The sequence below is a fragment of the Prorops nasuta genome, unplaced genomic scaffold (assembly GCF_024137725.1).
Source record: "Prorops nasuta isolate Cenicafe-Biocafe unplaced genomic scaffold, Cenicafe_Pnas_1.2 PNAS00006, whole genome shotgun sequence".
Lineage (NCBI taxonomy): Eukaryota > Metazoa > Arthropoda > Insecta > Hymenoptera > Bethylidae > Prorops > Prorops nasuta.
The window spans coordinates 482,233-500,654 of record NW_027116803.1 but is presented as its reverse complement, the minus strand read 5'-3'; the positions used below and the strand labels follow the sequence as shown (position 1 = coordinate 500,654).

The 18,422-nt window shown below is 36.6% G+C and overlaps 3 protein-coding genes across 3 annotated transcripts; 1 reads left to right on the top strand and 2 right to left on the bottom strand.

The window, feature by feature from the left end:
• The first annotated feature begins 937 nt into the window (after positions 1-937).
• Positions 938-12,974, top strand: LOC136774092 (fatty acyl-CoA reductase wat-like). The gene is made up of 10 exons (XM_066728187.1): positions 938-1,524; positions 8,457-8,571; positions 9,104-9,243; positions 9,634-9,882; positions 10,152-10,297; positions 10,394-10,503; positions 11,412-11,610; positions 11,702-11,944; positions 12,082-12,339; positions 12,420-12,974. The coding sequence occupies exons 1-10, from the start codon at positions 1,483-1,485 to the stop codon at positions 12,508-12,510; spliced, it is 1,593 nt and encodes a 530-aa protein (XP_066584284.1). The 5' UTR covers positions 938-1,482; the 3' UTR covers positions 12,511-12,974.
• A 14-nt stretch (positions 12,975-12,988) lies between these two features.
• On the bottom strand, positions 12,989-15,708 carry pasi2 (Protein). The gene is made up of 5 exons (XM_066728189.1): positions 15,551-15,708; positions 15,244-15,450; positions 15,045-15,174; positions 14,648-14,979; positions 12,989-14,577 (listed from the first exon to the last, which is right to left on the bottom strand). The coding sequence occupies exons 2-5, from the start codon at positions 15,439-15,441 to the stop codon at positions 14,476-14,478; spliced, it is 762 nt and encodes a 253-aa protein (XP_066584286.1). The 5' UTR covers positions 15,442-15,450; positions 15,551-15,708; the 3' UTR covers positions 12,989-14,475.
• A 421-nt stretch (positions 15,709-16,129) lies between these two features.
• Positions 16,130-18,197, bottom strand: LOC136774750 (major heat shock 70 kDa protein Ab-like). The gene has a single exon (XM_066729208.1). The coding sequence runs from the start codon at positions 18,082-18,084 to the stop codon at positions 16,165-16,167; it is 1,920 nt and encodes a 639-aa protein (XP_066585305.1). The 5' UTR covers positions 18,085-18,197; the 3' UTR covers positions 16,130-16,164.
• Between the last annotated feature and the right edge of the window lie 225 nt (positions 18,198-18,422).

Below are 18,422 nucleotides of genomic sequence, written 5' to 3'. Positions count from 1 at the left end.
CGTGCCTCGTGCACCACGTGGAGCCAACTTATTCCTGCTCCCCTTTGAAAAAGAAAAAACTCTATTTCAAATTAATACCTTCTCATATAAAAACATTAAAGTTTCCGGTCAGAACAAGTGTGACAGTCTTCGCGTATTCTCATCATAACGTTACAAGATTTTTCTTTCCCCATAAACTCTTCCATCTGTAGAATCATGTCAAACTCATTTACCCTCTTCAGCTTTGAAACAAAATAATTCTATCCACTTTGATCTCTTCTCACAAAAATATTAAAGTATTGACCAAAACATAAATCTCTACAACTACAAAAATGCTTAAAATAAAAATAAAGTCAAACTATAATTTCTTCCAACAATTTTTCTACTTATTATAAAACTAGTAGAATCGAAACTAGTTCTCCATTCAGGGACTAGGATAATAATAAAGCGAGAACAGTTAGCTTTCTTGATACAAATCCTGTCGAGTCTGGTCGTAAGGTCGAGCACACACAAGCCCAAGTAAATCGTAAGAAGGGAACGCAGAGTGGTGGTTGAGAAACATGGACGAAGCTTAATAAAACTTAATTACCATCAAATGTGAATTACTCTGTAGCTATATATATATATATATATATATATAAGCATGTTTATGAGTCGTTACGAAAATTGCAGTGAGAGGTGAAAAATGTGTAACAAAAAAAGAGAAGTAAACAATGGGAGGGAGGAAGAAAGAGAAAGCACAGAGAGTAGGGGTGGAATAGGAGTGAGAGGGAGGGGGTGGGGGAAGAAAGAAGAGAAGTGGAGGAACGAGAAAAATGAGCAGAGGTAAAAGAAGTCAAAAGAGTGGTCAGAGACGAGGTGGCGAGGGGTGAGGGGGAGGGATAGGTTGAGCGGTGGTATATTGGGAGGGAGTGATCGTCACTCGGTCGGTTTTAACGGGGTCAAATACTGTCCGGACTCGTCCGTTGGGAAGAAGACAGGTGACCGGGCGTGCTACATCCTGCCAAGAACCGGCAGAGAACGCTCAGTATCCTCCAAACTCGGCTAGCCGTCGCATATCGGCCCACTATTGTATACTCTCTCTCTCTCTCTCTCTCTCTCTCTCTCTCTCTCTCTCTCTCTCTCTCTCTCTCCCTTTATATTTCTTTCATCGGCGAAACGGAAAATCAAGCCAAGCATCGAACGCCCAAACAAAGTATCGTAAAAGCTCTACGAGAGCTCCTGTGACCTTGGAGAGTCCTTCGACCTGGACGCTCCTTCAGCACTGCTTCAAATTCCATCAGGAATTTTCATGTGACTCTACAGCGAGCGGTTTGTTGATCTCCCTCCCGTCCTTCGACTCTGTCGGTCCTCGAGGTCCTTTCCCCCTCGTCCTCCTCGTCCTTACGTCTCTCGCGTAACCACAGTCTCGATCCTCGAGTTCTACGATTTGTCAAATTTGTGCCAATCAGCGGTTGGACGGGAAACTTCATTCTCCTGTGGGACGTTCGGTAACTGGCCAGAATGTTGCTGGAACATAGTGTTAATCCGGAAAACGATGGAAGAGTGAGTACCGAATAATTTATATTTGTATGTAATACAGTTTATTTGTTTTGAGTTCTCCTCTGTAGTCTTCTGTATATTGTTTATTTTCGTTTCTTATCTTCTTTCCAATTTCATATCGTGCCTTGTATCTTCACTGTCAATATAAACGTAGTCGAAGTATCTCTGTTATATCGTGGCAGGAATATTTTAATTCATGGAATATATCGAAAGGTTTATTTTTATTCAGTTAGGATTCCATAGAGTTTAACAGTTAAAGTGCTGTGTGGCTGTTTGACAGCCAGTGAAATTTGTGTATGATTGTCAATTTTGCAGAATTGAAAATGTAGTAGATATTTTTCACAAACTTGCATAAGAATTTACATTTTTATCGAAGTAGTTGTAAAGAAGTTTATTTTGTATCATTTTCTGGCAAAAATGTATTCCATACTCAAAACAACGTAGAAATTAAAATCTTGATTAATTAACACTCAATTTGCTTTTTATGTAATTTTAAGATGTTCCCTTTAAGGGTTAATTTTATTTTTACTGGGAAATTATTTAAGTGTGAAGGGAGGTAAATGGGAGAATTATAAGACGAGGGGGGTAAAGAATATTTTTTATATTTAAAGTTTGATTTATTATTCAATTGTCGAATGTGTATAGTGACGTTGCTCGATGCTTGGGACTAGAGAGGTGGGGATGGATTATTGGGAAGGAAATAGAGGGGGGGGGGGAGAAGAGACCAAGAGCCAGCATGAGAATTCGGCTTACTTACGTGAGGAGGCCCATTTTCCATGCACCGACTGCGCACCGATGCACATTCCAAGCACGAAAAACTCGTCCTCTCGCGCAATTTCGACACTCGATTACATTTTTGCCCTCGACACACGTCAATTTCTTTCACGGTCACTTTTATCCGTGCTTTAGGATGACTCTCGAATGTATTCTTATCTAACCCCCTATCACACCCCACATTTTTTTCCACTTTTCTACGTTTTCGTTGTTTTTTTCACGTAATTCGATTAATATTCGCAAATCATATTCTCGTTTTAATCATGGCTCTTATCACTCTTTTACGCATTTCAACTGGAATCACTCGTGGTGATTAGATATTTACTTTCTGTTTCTTGTAAAATCACATTAACAAAGTTTTTATCCTCCCTAAACATAAACTTTGACAAGTGTAAAATTTAAACAGTGAATAAGACAGAGTTGGGGTTATAAATTGAGAGAAGAATTATTTAATTCTAATAAAGGTTCACTCGAATAGTTACTAATTAAAGGTATGCATTGTTTTAATGAGGAACTCGTTGAATGAAAAGAAAAATAATTAAATTAATTTTACTCCAATTAATTAAGTTTCATTAGTCCTGTTCAAAATATAAATTTATTTGCATTAAATGATTCCTTTCTCAGTGTACTAATGAAATTATAGGAGAATATAAAAATTATAACAATTAGTAACGCATTTCACTTAAAATTATTAATAGTAATTAGGCATTAGTTTTTTTCACTCGTAGACCAACAGTAATAACACATAATTTGAATCTTTCCTAAAAATAAATTTTTGACAAATGTAAGGTCCAAATTTTTAAAAGGCAGAATGAAGATTGTGCAAAATATGAGAGTATATGAACATTATGATAATATGGTACAAACGAAAAGCAAAAACCATTAGATAAAAATCAGTATCGCAGCTGAAATTTGTATATTCGAGCTCTAGAGACAGACTGAAAATTGTGCAAAAGAAATTAATGAGACGAAAACGTTAATGGGGGGAAAATGTAGGAACAGAAAGAAGAAGGATACAAAAATTGTATGTATCCATTCAGAGTTGATTTAGCGAGTTGGCCCGGAACAGGATTTGGAATAGTGAAAGGACTTTCTGTGAGACTAGACAGTTCCGAAATTTTATGAAAGAATTGGCCAATCCGAGGATTCCACTGAAAATAAAGTCTCATAAATTATTTCTTATTTATTAGCCCATTGCATTGGCTATGTCAATGACCATTGGAAAAGGATAAGAAGGATATCGATCACAATTTTTATCACTTATATCAGTAGAACTGACCATATGTAAATAAAAATTTTCAATTACAAACATTATGTTTATGTACTATACTTATGTTATTACACTAAATTTGAATCAAATCATTTTCTACCACTTAAATTAATAAACCTGACCATTTGGAGAAAAATAATTTTTTCAATTAGAAAAGTTTTAATTATATATACTACATGTATATTATTATAAAAATATTGAATATAATTTTAATTTGTTCATGAAAATATAGAATATAAAACCTTGGACAAAATGCTACTATTATTTTTATAATACGCAGTGCATATGCACTACTGTCCGAATGCTGAATATGACGTCGACTCAATTTTTATCACCGAAATCAGTAGAAGTGGCCATTTAGAGAGAAAAAAGCATTTATCCCTATTGCGAAAGCTCTGTTTATATACTACACGTATATTATTACTATAGGAAGGTTGAAAATGTGCTTATGTAAACTCTGGTTGAAGTTTACGTAAACTGACTGGAGTGGCTAACGTAACGAAAAATTTGTGCCTAATATCTAATGTGCTCTGCTCACGTTATGAAATAACTTATTACGAATATAGCAGCCTATTGACGCACCAATAATAACTGTAAGCGTCGCAAACTTCTTAGAAATATCCTTAATGTTTACACGGAGAAACTTTGATTGCGTCATACACCTCCAACGATATTGTTCCAATTGCTTTAATTCTACTTGGTAAAAACAATTCAAGGAAAAATATTCGTTAGTTTCTTTGCGAATTAATAATAAAAATCAAACTCGATTGGAGGAAAATTTCTTAATGAACAAGTGTTGCTTTCCAGAATTACTCAAGTCAAACAAGTAGGAAATATCGTGGAAGGTACAAGAAATGATTAAAAATCAATTTTAATATAACATGATATTACAATTGGTGAAATTTTACTTAGTAAATGGAATTCGTGGGAAAAGGTTCGTTAGTTTCTCTGATAATTGATAATAAAAATTAAATTTGTGGTTAAAAGGAAATCTCTTGTCGAATAAAGTATTAATTTCTAGATACGCTGAAGTCAAGGAAATGGAAAATATTGTATTTACGAATGGAAAGTGCATAACAGGATTGAAATTGAAAGAATAAAATTTATTAAAACATAATATTTCAATGAATTTAATTCTACTTAGCTAAAACAATTCATGGCAAAAAAAACTGGTTACTTTCTTTGATAATTAACAATAAAAATCGAATTTAGTTAGACAAAAAACCTCTTATCGAGCAAGTGTTAATTTCGAGACTTACCAAAGTCAAACAAGTGCAAAATATATCTTACGAGTGAATGGTATATCGCAGGATAAAAAATGCAAGAGCTTGGGAGGAAAATAAAGTAAAAAGAAATCTAGTCTCTCCACTAGACACGAATACATATAATTCAGTTTGGGTGGAAGAGATTTCGTCTATGAGGCGATCAATTAACGCTCGAACGCCAATGCATCCGGTTTCTCGAAGATCTGTTTGTCGAAACGCTAGTTTAGTCCACTCAAGCGATTTAAAAGCAAAATATCACAAAAGTAGACTCAGCATTGCTGCAATACATCTGGAATGTTAAATGAAGGTCGTAAAACTCGCATGGGAAGCAAACTTTCGACATATCCATTGATTTTCTCAGCCTCGTTAAAGGGACCCATCCTGTGCAACGTATTTTAATTTTTCGTTTGATTATTTTCTGGGCCTTATGACACGAACGAGATTGGGTCCAACTGGTATTTTCTCGATGCTTCTTTTTTTTTTGCTTCCAAAATATTTGAGTATTCGTTTCGCATTTCTGGGGGGGGGTTACAAAACTCCAGTGTGTAACAATTGCGTGTATATATATGTATTTATATATATATATATATATATATATATACGAATGACACATTTTCCGCAGCGCACGTATCATCGAATTATGCATGCCTAAACAGATTCGATTGCAATGACATAATTGCGACACGCCTGAACAAAACAGTCGAATACGCATTAAAGTTGAATTTCATTATCGATGCACCTTGTTAATATAATTCTGCATTATTTTCTTCTACCTGTATATCGATCGTTCTAGTTTTTATTTTGGCACAATGGTTGAAAAAATGCTTCTTTTCTCGAGCTCGGAACGAATTTTCGCGATTTTCGCAACTTTTTTGCCGACTCGTAGCTGAGTCGAGGCGAAGTCCAATTTAATTTCGTGCCAGCTGAATGTTGGTCTCTATGTCAAGGACACGATACCTTCGGCACGCTCGAATCAGTTTACAGTTACACCTCCTCCTCGCTCCAACCCCACTCCTCCCCTCCTACCACAAGCAAACTGGTTCGTTCACCCAACGCGAAAGTAACGGGTGTTCTAACAATATATGTCATTATTCGGTTTCGTTCGGTTCATACGATTCAGTCGATCTCTGCCTAACCTATTTCAAGATTCGATTTTCGAAAAACGAAAGCCCCACGCATTTTCCCTGAAAAATTTATCTTTTCTGGTTAACGTCATTTTTGTTTAGTTTATTTGACAAAGTCCAAAGGATTTTGTTACGGTTCAGTTTAATTTGATTCATCCTATTCATTCGACTCGTTTCTAATTTCTTTTAAGATTTCATTATTGAAAAATAAAAATTCTCTCGAATTTTTGTTATAATTATTACTTAGTCTATTGAAAGCGATATGAAAAGGTTCCAACGTGTCAAATTGATTCCCAAAACGCTTCAGAAATATTTCTAGTACTACTTACAGCAACATATTCAGTTAATTTAAAAAATAAACCTTATTTATTTCCATGCTCAATTATAACCAAAAATAAATCCCTCTTTGTTTCTTATCCGTACATTTTTAGACCATTATTATTATATATAGATACCAATCTTTTCGAGGTAAAATTTATGAAAGAGTAGAAGCATGCATTGCAGATAACAGACTTTTATTTTCTTGTAGACGTCCCACAGGAGAAGTAGTTTATTCATTTCGGTAAACCGTACGAGACCTGATCCACTTTTCTCTTTCGGGTCACGTAGTTCTAACTGGAACAGTCAAATCTTCACAGCTGTGGATTTCGAGTGAACCTAGTAGCAAAAAAAATTCACTTCCAATATCCTTTAAAACTACAGAAAAAAACAGGACTTCTGACCAAAAAAAAAAAGAAAAAAACAGATTATACACTATCGCAACTACTTTCTTCCCATGGTTTCATATTTTCGTAGCATTTCGCTCCATTAATATTTCATGATCGTTGCATAACCCCGATTTATTCCCCAAAGGCATTGGTCGTTGTGTTAATAGCGAATTCTTTTCTTCCATCGTTAACTATGACATTTTTTAGTCGAATTCAACTAAAATCGTAACGTTTCCCTCTCTCTCTCTCTCTCTCTCCTAATATTTCAGGTACACCTGAAAAAAGAAATGGCGATCCTTATAGTTTCCAGCACATAAACGGTCTGCTTTACTTTTTCGCAGTGGAGAAACAGTTATGACATTTTTATGGTCATCGCGATGTCCTCACAGAGAAATCTATCCTCCCCCCTGGCTGTTACATAATTTCTTATTCGTGAACGCGTGTGTCGCTCCGTCTTCATTTCCTAACACAAAAACTCTCGGTCCATACGGGACAACACGATTCGTTGAATTTCCTCAGCATTTTCCTCGGTATTTTTCCCATAACCTCTCGAGACTACTCAACTCTGCAATCTTGCATCCTTTGTGCTGTTTTCTTAATCGACTCTCGAGCGGAATGCAAAACGTGGGTCTTTGTCAGCAAGGAAGGTCGAAATGCTCTCGACTTTCTTCTTACATGAACTTATGGAACTTATGAAACATAAAGACGGCCTATTACGACACACGTGGAGCTGGACATCATTACGTGACACAGTCGAGGATGAACACGTGACATTGGCAGAGAAATCGAATTTTCAAAACGCGTGCGTTTTCCTCGGGTCTGACGAATGGAAACTTCGCCCGACTCTTTGACTTTAACATTTTTCTCCTCGCAACCATCGTTGTAACCCTGAAAGAACCGCGTGCACGATTAAAATAATAATGTATGAAAAAAGGTTTTACAGAAAAGTGCTAAAATTTTAAGAGATTTCTTCGCAAGGACAATGGCAATGTAAACCATATATATATATATATATATATATAGTGGAGATGAGTGAATGGTATAGGAATACCTTTTTGGTTTAACGCTTGAATATTGATGACTGTATTACACCATTGAACAAACTGTAATTCGAGGTCGGTTGAAATTGAAATTGAAATTCCATCAAAGTCCCACGAGCCATTCGGATGGCGAGGCTTTAAAAGCCTCTGATATGCCACATGGGTGACAGAAGCTCCGGTCTCGAGGCTGATTAATGGAGGATAAACATTGGTGCTCGAGGCGGACGAGCCTCTTGACCCACGGAAATCCATAAGATCCACATGCTCGTGCTACGAGTGAAAACCTTTACATAAGCAAATCTTTCATTTTTTTTTTTTTTTTTTTCAAAATTAAAATGGCCACAGCGTCTAGCCAAATTTAGACTAATTGATCTTTTTTTTTTTATTACATCATTCAGCAAGAAATTTCATTCATCGACCTACGCTATAAAATATCTTGCACTGTTTTTATTTTGATATCTCTAGTGTGTATTTAATTTTATTAGAAAGATATATACAATATTTATCTGGAATTTTTACTACTGATTTTTTTTTTAATTTTTACAAAATTATGATAATTGATTTTCTATCGTATCTCCTCGCTTGAGTTTTTTATTTGTTTTCTGCACGCGACACTCGTGTTCACCTCTCCATCCCCCCGTAAGCTTCCGGCACGGAACCAATTTTGTCTCCGACTCGTATCGACAAAATTATTCATCTTCGCTTCAGCTGTGCAAATGGAGTAATGATAAAACGACGGAATTTGTTTTTTGCAGGGTCAGATTGGCTGCGAAAATGAGGCCAACAACAACCGTTTCGACGAGGAGAGTCGAATCGCAAAGGGAACGCCCATACAAGAATTCTACGCGGGCCAAAGCATCTTTATCACCGGTAATCTATCACCCCGAATCTCGATTCTGATCCGAGCCCGCATCTCCAGCGCGAGAGCAGCAAATTTCACAGGGGAATTCAAAATCTCCCGCTCTTTTCAAATAATGTCAAGTCTCAAGGAAGATTTTCCTCTTTCCCAGTCGGAAAATTCTCGAAATAATAATTCCCAGCTCCGTGATTCAATATTTGTATGATTTAGCGATGCTAATCAATTCCAGCCGTTTCTTCCTCTCCTTTGCCGCGGCTCGTAAAAGCATAATCCGCCGCGAGTAGAATATTTAGAAATCGTGCGAAACGCAGTAGAAGTAACCGGTTTTGGCCAGCCAGCGCGCTTCGCCAAACAACGCGCGAGCGTTGCACGAAAAATTTCTCTTCCTGGGAGACGGCCCACGTAAAAAGCGAGACCGGAAGTCGCGAGGAAGCAAAGATGGCCTTCTCGCGACTGGCGCGTTACGAATGACCGATGAACGGAGCTTGAGTTTAGATATTCCTGAAAAGTGGCTGAATCGATGGGTGACGAATTATTTTGCAGGAGGAACAGGATTCTTGGGGAAGGTCCTGCTGGAAAAATTGCTTAGAAGCTGCAAGGACCTCCAAGTGATTTACTTGTTGATCCGCGCGAAGAAGGGCGTCAGCTCCGCTGGCAGACTCGACGAACTCTTCCAGAATCACGTGAGTATCGAACCTGAGGAAATTGCTATGGGGAATAAAGTGGAAGGAGGAATCACTCGCGAAATAAACAAAAGAATATGCAAAGACACAGCACACGATGCTCGCGAGATTCTTGAGTAAATGTGCTTGGAGAGATACGAGGTTCAACAATGAGGATTAACATTTCAAAGACCAATACACACACGTGAACCAATACGTGACGTCATCCATGGTAAACATGACGTCACGAGCTCGAAGAACCTTCCTATACAATTAATTCGTGCAAACATAGGCCTCGTGCAAAACAATTCGGCGAAAATTCATTAAGAGCTTGAAATTTTCTTCAACCTAGTTTGCTAATTGGTTGATTATACATTGAAAAAATTAATACGAGTCTCGTGGTAATTGCAGCTCTTCGACCGACTGAAGAAAGAAGTTCCGGACTACAGATCCAAGGTGGTGGCTATAAATGGAGACTGCAGCTTGGAGGGCCTTGGCTTATCCGAATCTGACAAGGAAACGATAATAAACAATGTGTCGATTGTTTTTCACGTAGCTGCAACAATTCGCTTCGACGAGAAACTGAAATTGGCCACTGCCACTAATATTCGAAGCTCGGCCATCATCTTGGAGATGTGCAAGCGTATGCCAAAATTGAAGGTAGGAAACCCATGATGAGCCTGCGATAAATAGATTACATTGATGAACGACGACATTTTTTCTGAGAATCTTTGCGTGGATAAAAATTAATTCTTAGAGGCTGCAAGTGTTTCTTGGAATTTAAATATATATATATATATATATATATATATATATATATATATATATAAATGTTATGTTTTATTGGTAATTAGCAAATATTCTTTTCCGAGAATCTTCTCTGCTAAATCTATATACAATTTAAAATTATACAAATTTTAATGTTTCAGAGTTTTATCCACGTTTCGACTGCATACGCAAATTGTCACTTGAAACGCATCGAGGAGAAATTTTACGAACACCCATTCAAATACGAGGAGATCTCTACATTGGTGAACACCTTGCCAGAATCAATAATGAACGAGATAACGCCCAAGTAAGCCAATTCTCGATTGAATAACAAAGAGACGTTGATTAGAGTCAAGCAATTTTATTAATTAGCATTGACTAATTTTTAATTATTATTTTTCAGGGTCATCGGTGATTGGCCAAACACCTACACATTCACAAAAGCCATTACAGAATCTTACATGAGAGACAAGAGCAAAGGTGTTCCTATGGGCATTTTCAGACCAGCCATAGGTAAATGCCAGTCTGATGTTCGATGTATCGATAATATGAAATCGAGTATAAATGAAATAATCGTTACGTGGAAATTTTGTAATTGTGAATTTTTAGATCAATGTAGACTAAATTCTGAACAGCTCCTTTGGTTATTAATGATTATTGAAAATGTGTCTGACGATAGTATTCTACGCGATAACTGGGATCTTAGGAATTTTCTGCCAAGTTTCAATTGCAATAGGAATTTTTTTGCTCACTTTGCTGGGTCGACTGATATTATTTATCTGTGCGTCGATTTACGCGGTTTCCCATCCGCGAAAAAAGTCTACCAGGGAACCGGAAGTACCTTTCGAAACGATGTATCCGGAAGACTACAATTTCGAAATGGACTATGAATTGATGACTAAAATTTCATTAGAATCTGTCACGCCTCCAACAACTCCAACGAAAAGTAACTTAAATCTTCAAGATCAACTACATTCCCTTGGCAGAATGAAAAGAAAATCAAATCGAGTCGAGTAAATGTGTTTTTTACGTCTTCTACAATTTTGAATGAGTTCAATTAATTTTAAAAAAAAATTTCTCCAAGGAGATCAAGGATTGCTCGAAAAAATAAGAGTGATCAAAACGAAAATTCAGCTGGTTCGTCGAGAGATCCTGAAATCTCCACGAGTCCAGAAACTTCTGAAAATTCCATCTCCACTGATGATTCAGATGTAGATGAAGATTTTGAGGAGAGGGAAGAAAATATTCTCTGGAAACGCTTTTAAAACGTCTCTTAAAATATTCCAAACAGTTTTCCCTTATCAAATATTTATTCAGTTTTTTTTACATTATTAAATTAAACTTTTAAAACTATATATACATATATATGTATATAAAATTGAATTTCACAACTCCAATTCTAATTAAAATTTCAATTGCAGTTTCCTCAACTGCAGAAGAGCCAGTTCCAGCCTGGGTGGACAATTTTTATGGTCCTGTGGGAATCGTAGCAGGAACCAGTAGTGGAATGATTCGCGTTACCAATTGTGGTTCTGACAATATAGCTAATTTAATTCCTGTCGATTTAACAGTAAATGCCCTGATTGCCAGTGCTTGGGACGTTTATGAGCAAACAAACAGGTACCAAGTAAAGCTAAAATTAATTGTACGTAAATCTTGGAAATTTTCCTTTGATCAAGCTGATCTGTCAATTTTTCCTGTCACTTTCTAGGAGAGACGAGGATATGTTGATTTACAATTACGTATCCAGCGTTGATGCACCCTGCAAATGGGGCGAGTTCAGAAAAATAAACCTCTTCTATGGTCTTCAGTATCCACTGACGCACTGCGTATGGTACCTCTCTTTGTCCTTGATAAAGAATAGAGTTAGCTATATGATAGCCATGACCTTCCTGCATTTGCTTCCTGCCTTATTAGTGGATACAGTCACAGTTTGCGTTGGCCAAAAACCCAAGTAAGTTTTGATGCTTAAATTCTATTCTCTCGTTCCTCCTCTTACCTATCTTCTCAAAAAAATTTAATTACCTAGTTTAGTAAATAATGTGTAAATACCTACTTTATCTCATTTAATGGATTTATTTACCTTCTTAGAATGTGGAAGATGTACGAGAAAATTCATAAAATGATGAATCTCGTTTCACACTTCTGTGTGAACGACTGGGAGTTCACGAATGACAATGTTAATGATCTTTGGAGAAGACTTAACACAAAAGACCAACAAATCTTCAAATTCAGTATGCAGAATTTCAGTTGGAATGAATACTTCAAAAGTTACATGCAGGGGATGAGATCCCACCTGTTTAAACAAACTCCTGATTCCTTGGAAGAATCTAGAAAAAGACTACAGAAGTAAGAATTATTAATTGATTATTTAGAAAAGCATTAGTGACTCTCTCCATTGATTTAACTGAATTAAATTTTAATTGCAGATTATATTGGATGCATCAAGCTCTAAAAACCACAATATTTTTAGTAGGTGGCTGGTTCATCTGGAATATATTAAATAAATTCCTTCGCTAGCCTTAGTTAACAACCTTATGAAAGCTTCATGTGAACTTATCCAAGCATAAATTCTTAAAATGATTAACGATGTTGGATTAAAAGAACTTTTTTTAATAGTAAGGCTTTGAATGCTCTTGTAAATAGCTTCGGTATTATTAGTGATTTCCTTTTTTAAATAAGAGATAACTAAGGTATAAGCGTTAGTTTTTTTAGTGATTTTACTGTCGCATCAAAGAACGTGAAACTTTTACTCCAATTGTATTACCAATGTTCAAGCAAATTCACTATAAGGCAAATGGAGTAAAAATCACCAATATTTTATTTATGCAACGATTTGATGCGGGTTTCTGTAAATAATGAATATTTTATTATGTACCAGTACTATTACTCTCATTAGTGCCTAATCTTTTGAAATTTTTACGTATTTTTAAATATAAGCGATGTCATGTACAAAAAATAAATTTTTCGTGTTTTATCATAAATCTTGTTTTATTGTGCAGTCACGCTTTAACTTATAAGTATTTATAATACACATTTGTAATGCAAAAGGTACTTGGTTATGCTTTTATAGATTTTTAAAAGTGTGCCATTAACATTTTTAATATTGAGATATGATATCATTACACACTTCGTGTTTAATTAGTAGCGAAATATCTTAAATATTTGTAATAGCATATTTTTGTGCTATTGATGATAGAAAATGTATAGATTTAAAAATGTAGATTATAACTATAAGTTTAATGATACATAGTAACAAGCGCAAAAAGTGCGTTTTATCGTCGTTTGTAAAAAATGTTGTTACGCCATATGTCTATTCGTGTTTTGTAAGGAGTATTTGATGTAAATGATTATTGCAGCGCCAATCTTCTCATAAAAGATATTAGCAGCCCTTTAGCTTTTCAAAATTACTTATTATCGAGATGCTACTGTATCTCTTGATATTTTTACAAATTTTTTTTTGTTAAGAGATAGTAAAATCTGTTTAATGTAAGCAAATTATACGTATGATAAACTTCAATATTTAATGTGCCAGAGAATAATTCGGTTTGTAAAATAATTTAATCATATGCACATACATCACTGCACATTCTCATTTGCACGGCGTCGCATTAGTATGCAAAGAGGCCTTAACTATCTATTTAAATTTTAAAAGCTTTTTCATTTGATCAAAACAAATTTGAAAACAAATAATCATCTACACCAAATTTCATCCTTAATATTTGTGATTTCGGTAAGATTTCCGACATATACAAAGATCAACGTACTTAAATTCCATTTCATAGAAATTGCTGTTAAAAGCATAAAAAAAAATATGCTAGAATAAAAATTGAAAGAGCAGTCATTAACACAGCTAAAAATGGACGGAGCGAATTAATATATATATATGTAAATATATATCTATATCTATATCTATATCTATATATATGTATATAGACCTACAAAAAATATATTTTTCAAAAAATTTATATCTAAATTATCAAATAAGAGCCAAGTGTGGTACAGATTGATTTTTTCTGAACATATCTGTACTAAATAATGGCAAATGTAAAATGGACGGACTTCATACTAATCAATTTTAACAATCTTAAATTATTTGAACTATCTCCTGCAAAGCAACAACGCTTAAATATAGTTATTTTCCACAAAACTGACAGATTCTGCTCATAGCATAAAAATCGTCTGGCTTAGCCCTTCCACTGCCCTATCTGTGTATATATATATGTGTGTGTGTTTACCACATAATTTATTCTACATTGATTAATTGCCCATAATTCATAAATAAAAATATTTCACAATAACAATAAAATTAAATTTTATAATGCAAATCTGTTTCTTTTAGATAATTATACTAACAGTTTCATAAGCTTGATTTATGTAAAAATTGAAACTACAGCTTGAATGGCAATTTTCAATGTTTCATAAATGGGCAGTGAAAGGGCAAGTGAACAAATTACATGGTGAGAGATCAAGCCTGTTATAAGATTAGTTAACTGGCATTGTAGATACTGTACTGTGAGGTGTTGTTGGTCTTGAACCAGCCAGAGAATGGGTTGTCGATGCATTCAAAGATTGCATAGTACCAATCTAAAAAGTAAATATATTTCAAACATCCTTTGCCAATAGTAATTGTTCAAAAAAATTTTCTATTCCTTACCCTCAAATGAGCCAAGTCTTCTAGTCTAGTTAAGTCTGACAGTTCAAGATATAGTGAATATACAACCAGCCATCCATAAATAGAGAAACAAATAAATACAATCCACAAAAGACACATTAGGATATTGTAAGCAAATATCATGTCATTTACAATACTGAAGAATATAAATGCAAATAGTCTGAAAACAGTGAAGACTGCAAAACTATACAGCCATGGTACCATTTTCTTCTCATATTCTTTTCTGAGTGCTCTGATCAACATTAGAGAAGTTACAAATACCACAATTCCTCCCAACATTGAGAATAGGGCAAACATAATTAATGCATTACGAACTGAAAAAAACATACATTAGAACAATTGTTTGAAAAATATCAGAATATGAAAATATTATACATACTATGCTGGTTGCCTACATAAACAAATTCATAAGAAATAATGTAGTAGCCATAATGTACTGAGCCTGGAGCTGCTTGTGCCAGACAGTAGATATCAAAGACTGATAAACAAATAGTAAAAAATGCCAGAAACTGTAAAATAATAATTTTTAGTAGTACTTGTTTATGGTTTACACAACAAAATTTAATCTGTCAAAATACCACTGAAAATATGGCAGTGAACATAGCTCCTCTTTGGATATCCAGTACATAAGCATTTGTGAGTATAGGTTTTTGGTACCAAGGAATTTTAACACTTTTCACAGACCTTGAAGAACGCAAATTTGCACTACTTCTAGTGGTAACATGGGAATACACTGACGGCGTACCCATACTGGGTGATCTTTTTCCATAATTCATTTTCGCTACCTAAAATTTCAAAACATCACGCCCTTCAATCCAACTGTACAGGTTAAGTATTTAGTGATTCTAAACAGTTCAACAATAAAACCTACGTTACTTAACGTACCTATCGTATCTTGTTCTTTTTGAATAAACTATAACAAATGAGAAAATTGTAAAATTCTCTTAAACCTTGTAGATATTAATATTTGTCAAAGGACACGCCTAGCCTATCCCACAAACGTTGTTTGCTTATTGCCACTTATTGCCACTTATTGCTCATACTTATCGTTACATTCGTTACCTCTTCGTCTCTCGGCCTCTCGCGGCTCGCCCACGAACTTCATTCTCAAATGGCGACTGTAGCGCCACCAACTTAACTCCTCTTTTTTAAAGCGCCAAATATAAACCTCGTAATCAGTTCGCTTAAAAAACTAAACACTTTTTACGAAAATTTACCTTAATTAATAGTCTTAAAAGTAGAGTTATGGTAGGATTAAGGAATTAAGAAAATAAACATTTATAATAAAAAAAAATTAATTTATTTACAGTTTATTTTTAGCCAGTATAAATATTTAAGATTCACGTAACAAACTTCATAGTATAAAAATGTAACTATATGGCATCTTGTGAGAAAAATAAATAATAAATGAATAATGATGAACTTAAAACTAATAATTATGTACAAGTTTTCTTGAGCATCATATAAACACTAAATTACAGATTTTTAAAGTAAAATCTTTAGTCGACCTCTTCAACTGTTGGTCCAGATTGATTATTCCTCTGCCTATATTGAGCTCCGCAATCCTGTGGACCAGCCTGAGCCCCACCTTGGTGGATTTTCGTCATTATAGGAGAAATTTGTCGTTGCAGATCCTCCAATTTGTGATTGTACTCTTCCTTCTCAGCCAAGGTGTTATTGTCCAGCCAACGGATGGTATCGTCGCAGAGATCAGTCACCACCTTTTTGTCAGAGTCTCCAAGCTTGTCTCCACAATCCTGAACGGACTGCTTGACATTGAAGACATAGCTCTCGATCTTGTTTCGAGCTTCGACTTTCTCACGCTGCTCCTTATCCTGATCGCGGTACTTCTCAGCCTCCGCGAGCATCCTGTCGATCTCCTCCCTGCTCAATCTACCCTTGTCGTTGGTGATCCTGATGTTGTTACTGCGACCGCTGGCTGTGTCCTTGGCAGTCACATGGAGTATACCATTAGCGTCCATGTCGAAGGTTACCTCGATCTTCGGTATTCCACGAGGAGCGGGAGCGATTCCACTAAGTTCGAATCTTCCCAGCAAGTTGTTATCCCTTGTCATCGCACGCTCACCCTCGAACACCTGAATGCTGACTCCAGGTTGGTTGTCGGAGTAGGTGGTGAATGTCTGAGTCTGCTTGCACGGAATCCGTGCATTGCGCTCAATGATGTTGGTCATGACTCCACCAGCTGTTTCGATGCCGAGGGAAAGCGGTGCCACATCCACGAGCAGTACATCTTGGAGGGTAGAGCTCTTATCACCCTCCCCGGTAAGAATGGCAGCCTGCACAGCAGCACCATAAGCGACAGCCTCGTCGGGGTTGATCGAAAGGTTCAACTGTTTGCCACAGAAAAAGTTCTGCAGCATATTCTGGATCTTCGGAATTCTAGTCGAACCGCCGACTAGCACTACGTCGTGGATGGATCTCTTATCCAGTTTGGCATCCGCCAGAGCCTTCTCCACAGGCTCTAAGGTAGCTCTGAAAAGATCTGCACAGAGCTCTTCGAAACGCGCTCTGGAAACCTTGGTGTAGAAATCGATGCCGTCGTAGAGTGCGTCAATCTCGATGGTTGCTTCAGTGCTGGAAGACAAGGTTCTCTTCGCCCTCTCCGCTGCTGTTCTAAGACGTCTTAGGGACCTTGGATTGCTCTTCAAGTTCTTCCTGAATTTCCTCTCGAATTCCTTGCAGAGATGATCCACCAGTCTCGAGTCGAAATCCTCTCCACCCAAGTGAGTGTCGCCAGCTGTCGACTTAACCTCGAATAACGAACCCTCGTCGATGGTGAGAATCGACACGTCGAATGTACCTCCTCCAAGGTCAAATATTAAGACGTTCCTCTCTCCCTTGAGATTCTTGTCAAGACCATAAGCGAGGGCGGCTGCAGTAGGTTCATTGATGATTCTCAGTACGTTCAATCCTGCGATTGCTCCAGCATCTTTCGTGGCCTGACGCTGTGAATCGTTGAAGTAGGCTGGGACAGTGATAACGGCGTCCTTTACCTTTTGTCCGAGGTAAGCCTCAGCAGTTTCCTTCATCTTTGTCAATACCATCGAACTGATTTCTTCCGGATTGAACCTCTTGTTTTCGCCGCGGAACTCAACCTGGATCTTCGGCTTGCCTCCCTCGCTGATAACTTTAAACGGCCAGTGTTTCATGTCACTTTGGATCTTAGGATCGTCGAATTTGCGACCAATCAGCCTTTTGGCGTCGAATACTGTGTTAGCAGGATTCATTGCCACTTGGTTCTTGGCCGCATCTCCGATGAGTCGCTCCGTGTCCGTGAAGGCAACGTAGCTGGGTGTTGTTCTGTTGCCCTGATCGTTTGCAATGATCTCCACTTTTCCTTGTTGCCATACTCCTACACAGGAGTAGGTAGTTCCCAAGTCAATACCAATTGCAGGCATTCTTATTGTCTTCTTGTACACTGGTTTATTCACTTTGTAAGATAGGTTTGTTTGGCTTGAGTCTTTGGTTGGACTCTGTTAGCTGTTTATCGTTTCGCTTCAGATTCAATACTGGCGGCAGAAGCGGAGCGCGCTGCTTTTATAGGGATTGGCTGTTTCTCTCGAACACTCCCGAAGCGCTCGAAGTTGCTAGAGACTTCGATGCTTCTAATTGGCTAAATCGACCCGTTCTTCGCCAATGGTAAGCCTCGCATCAAGTCTTTTCTGCTTTATGTGTCATATTCTAAAAATATATGATTATTCAAAAATATCTTCTACTAAACTAAATTATTTTTGTA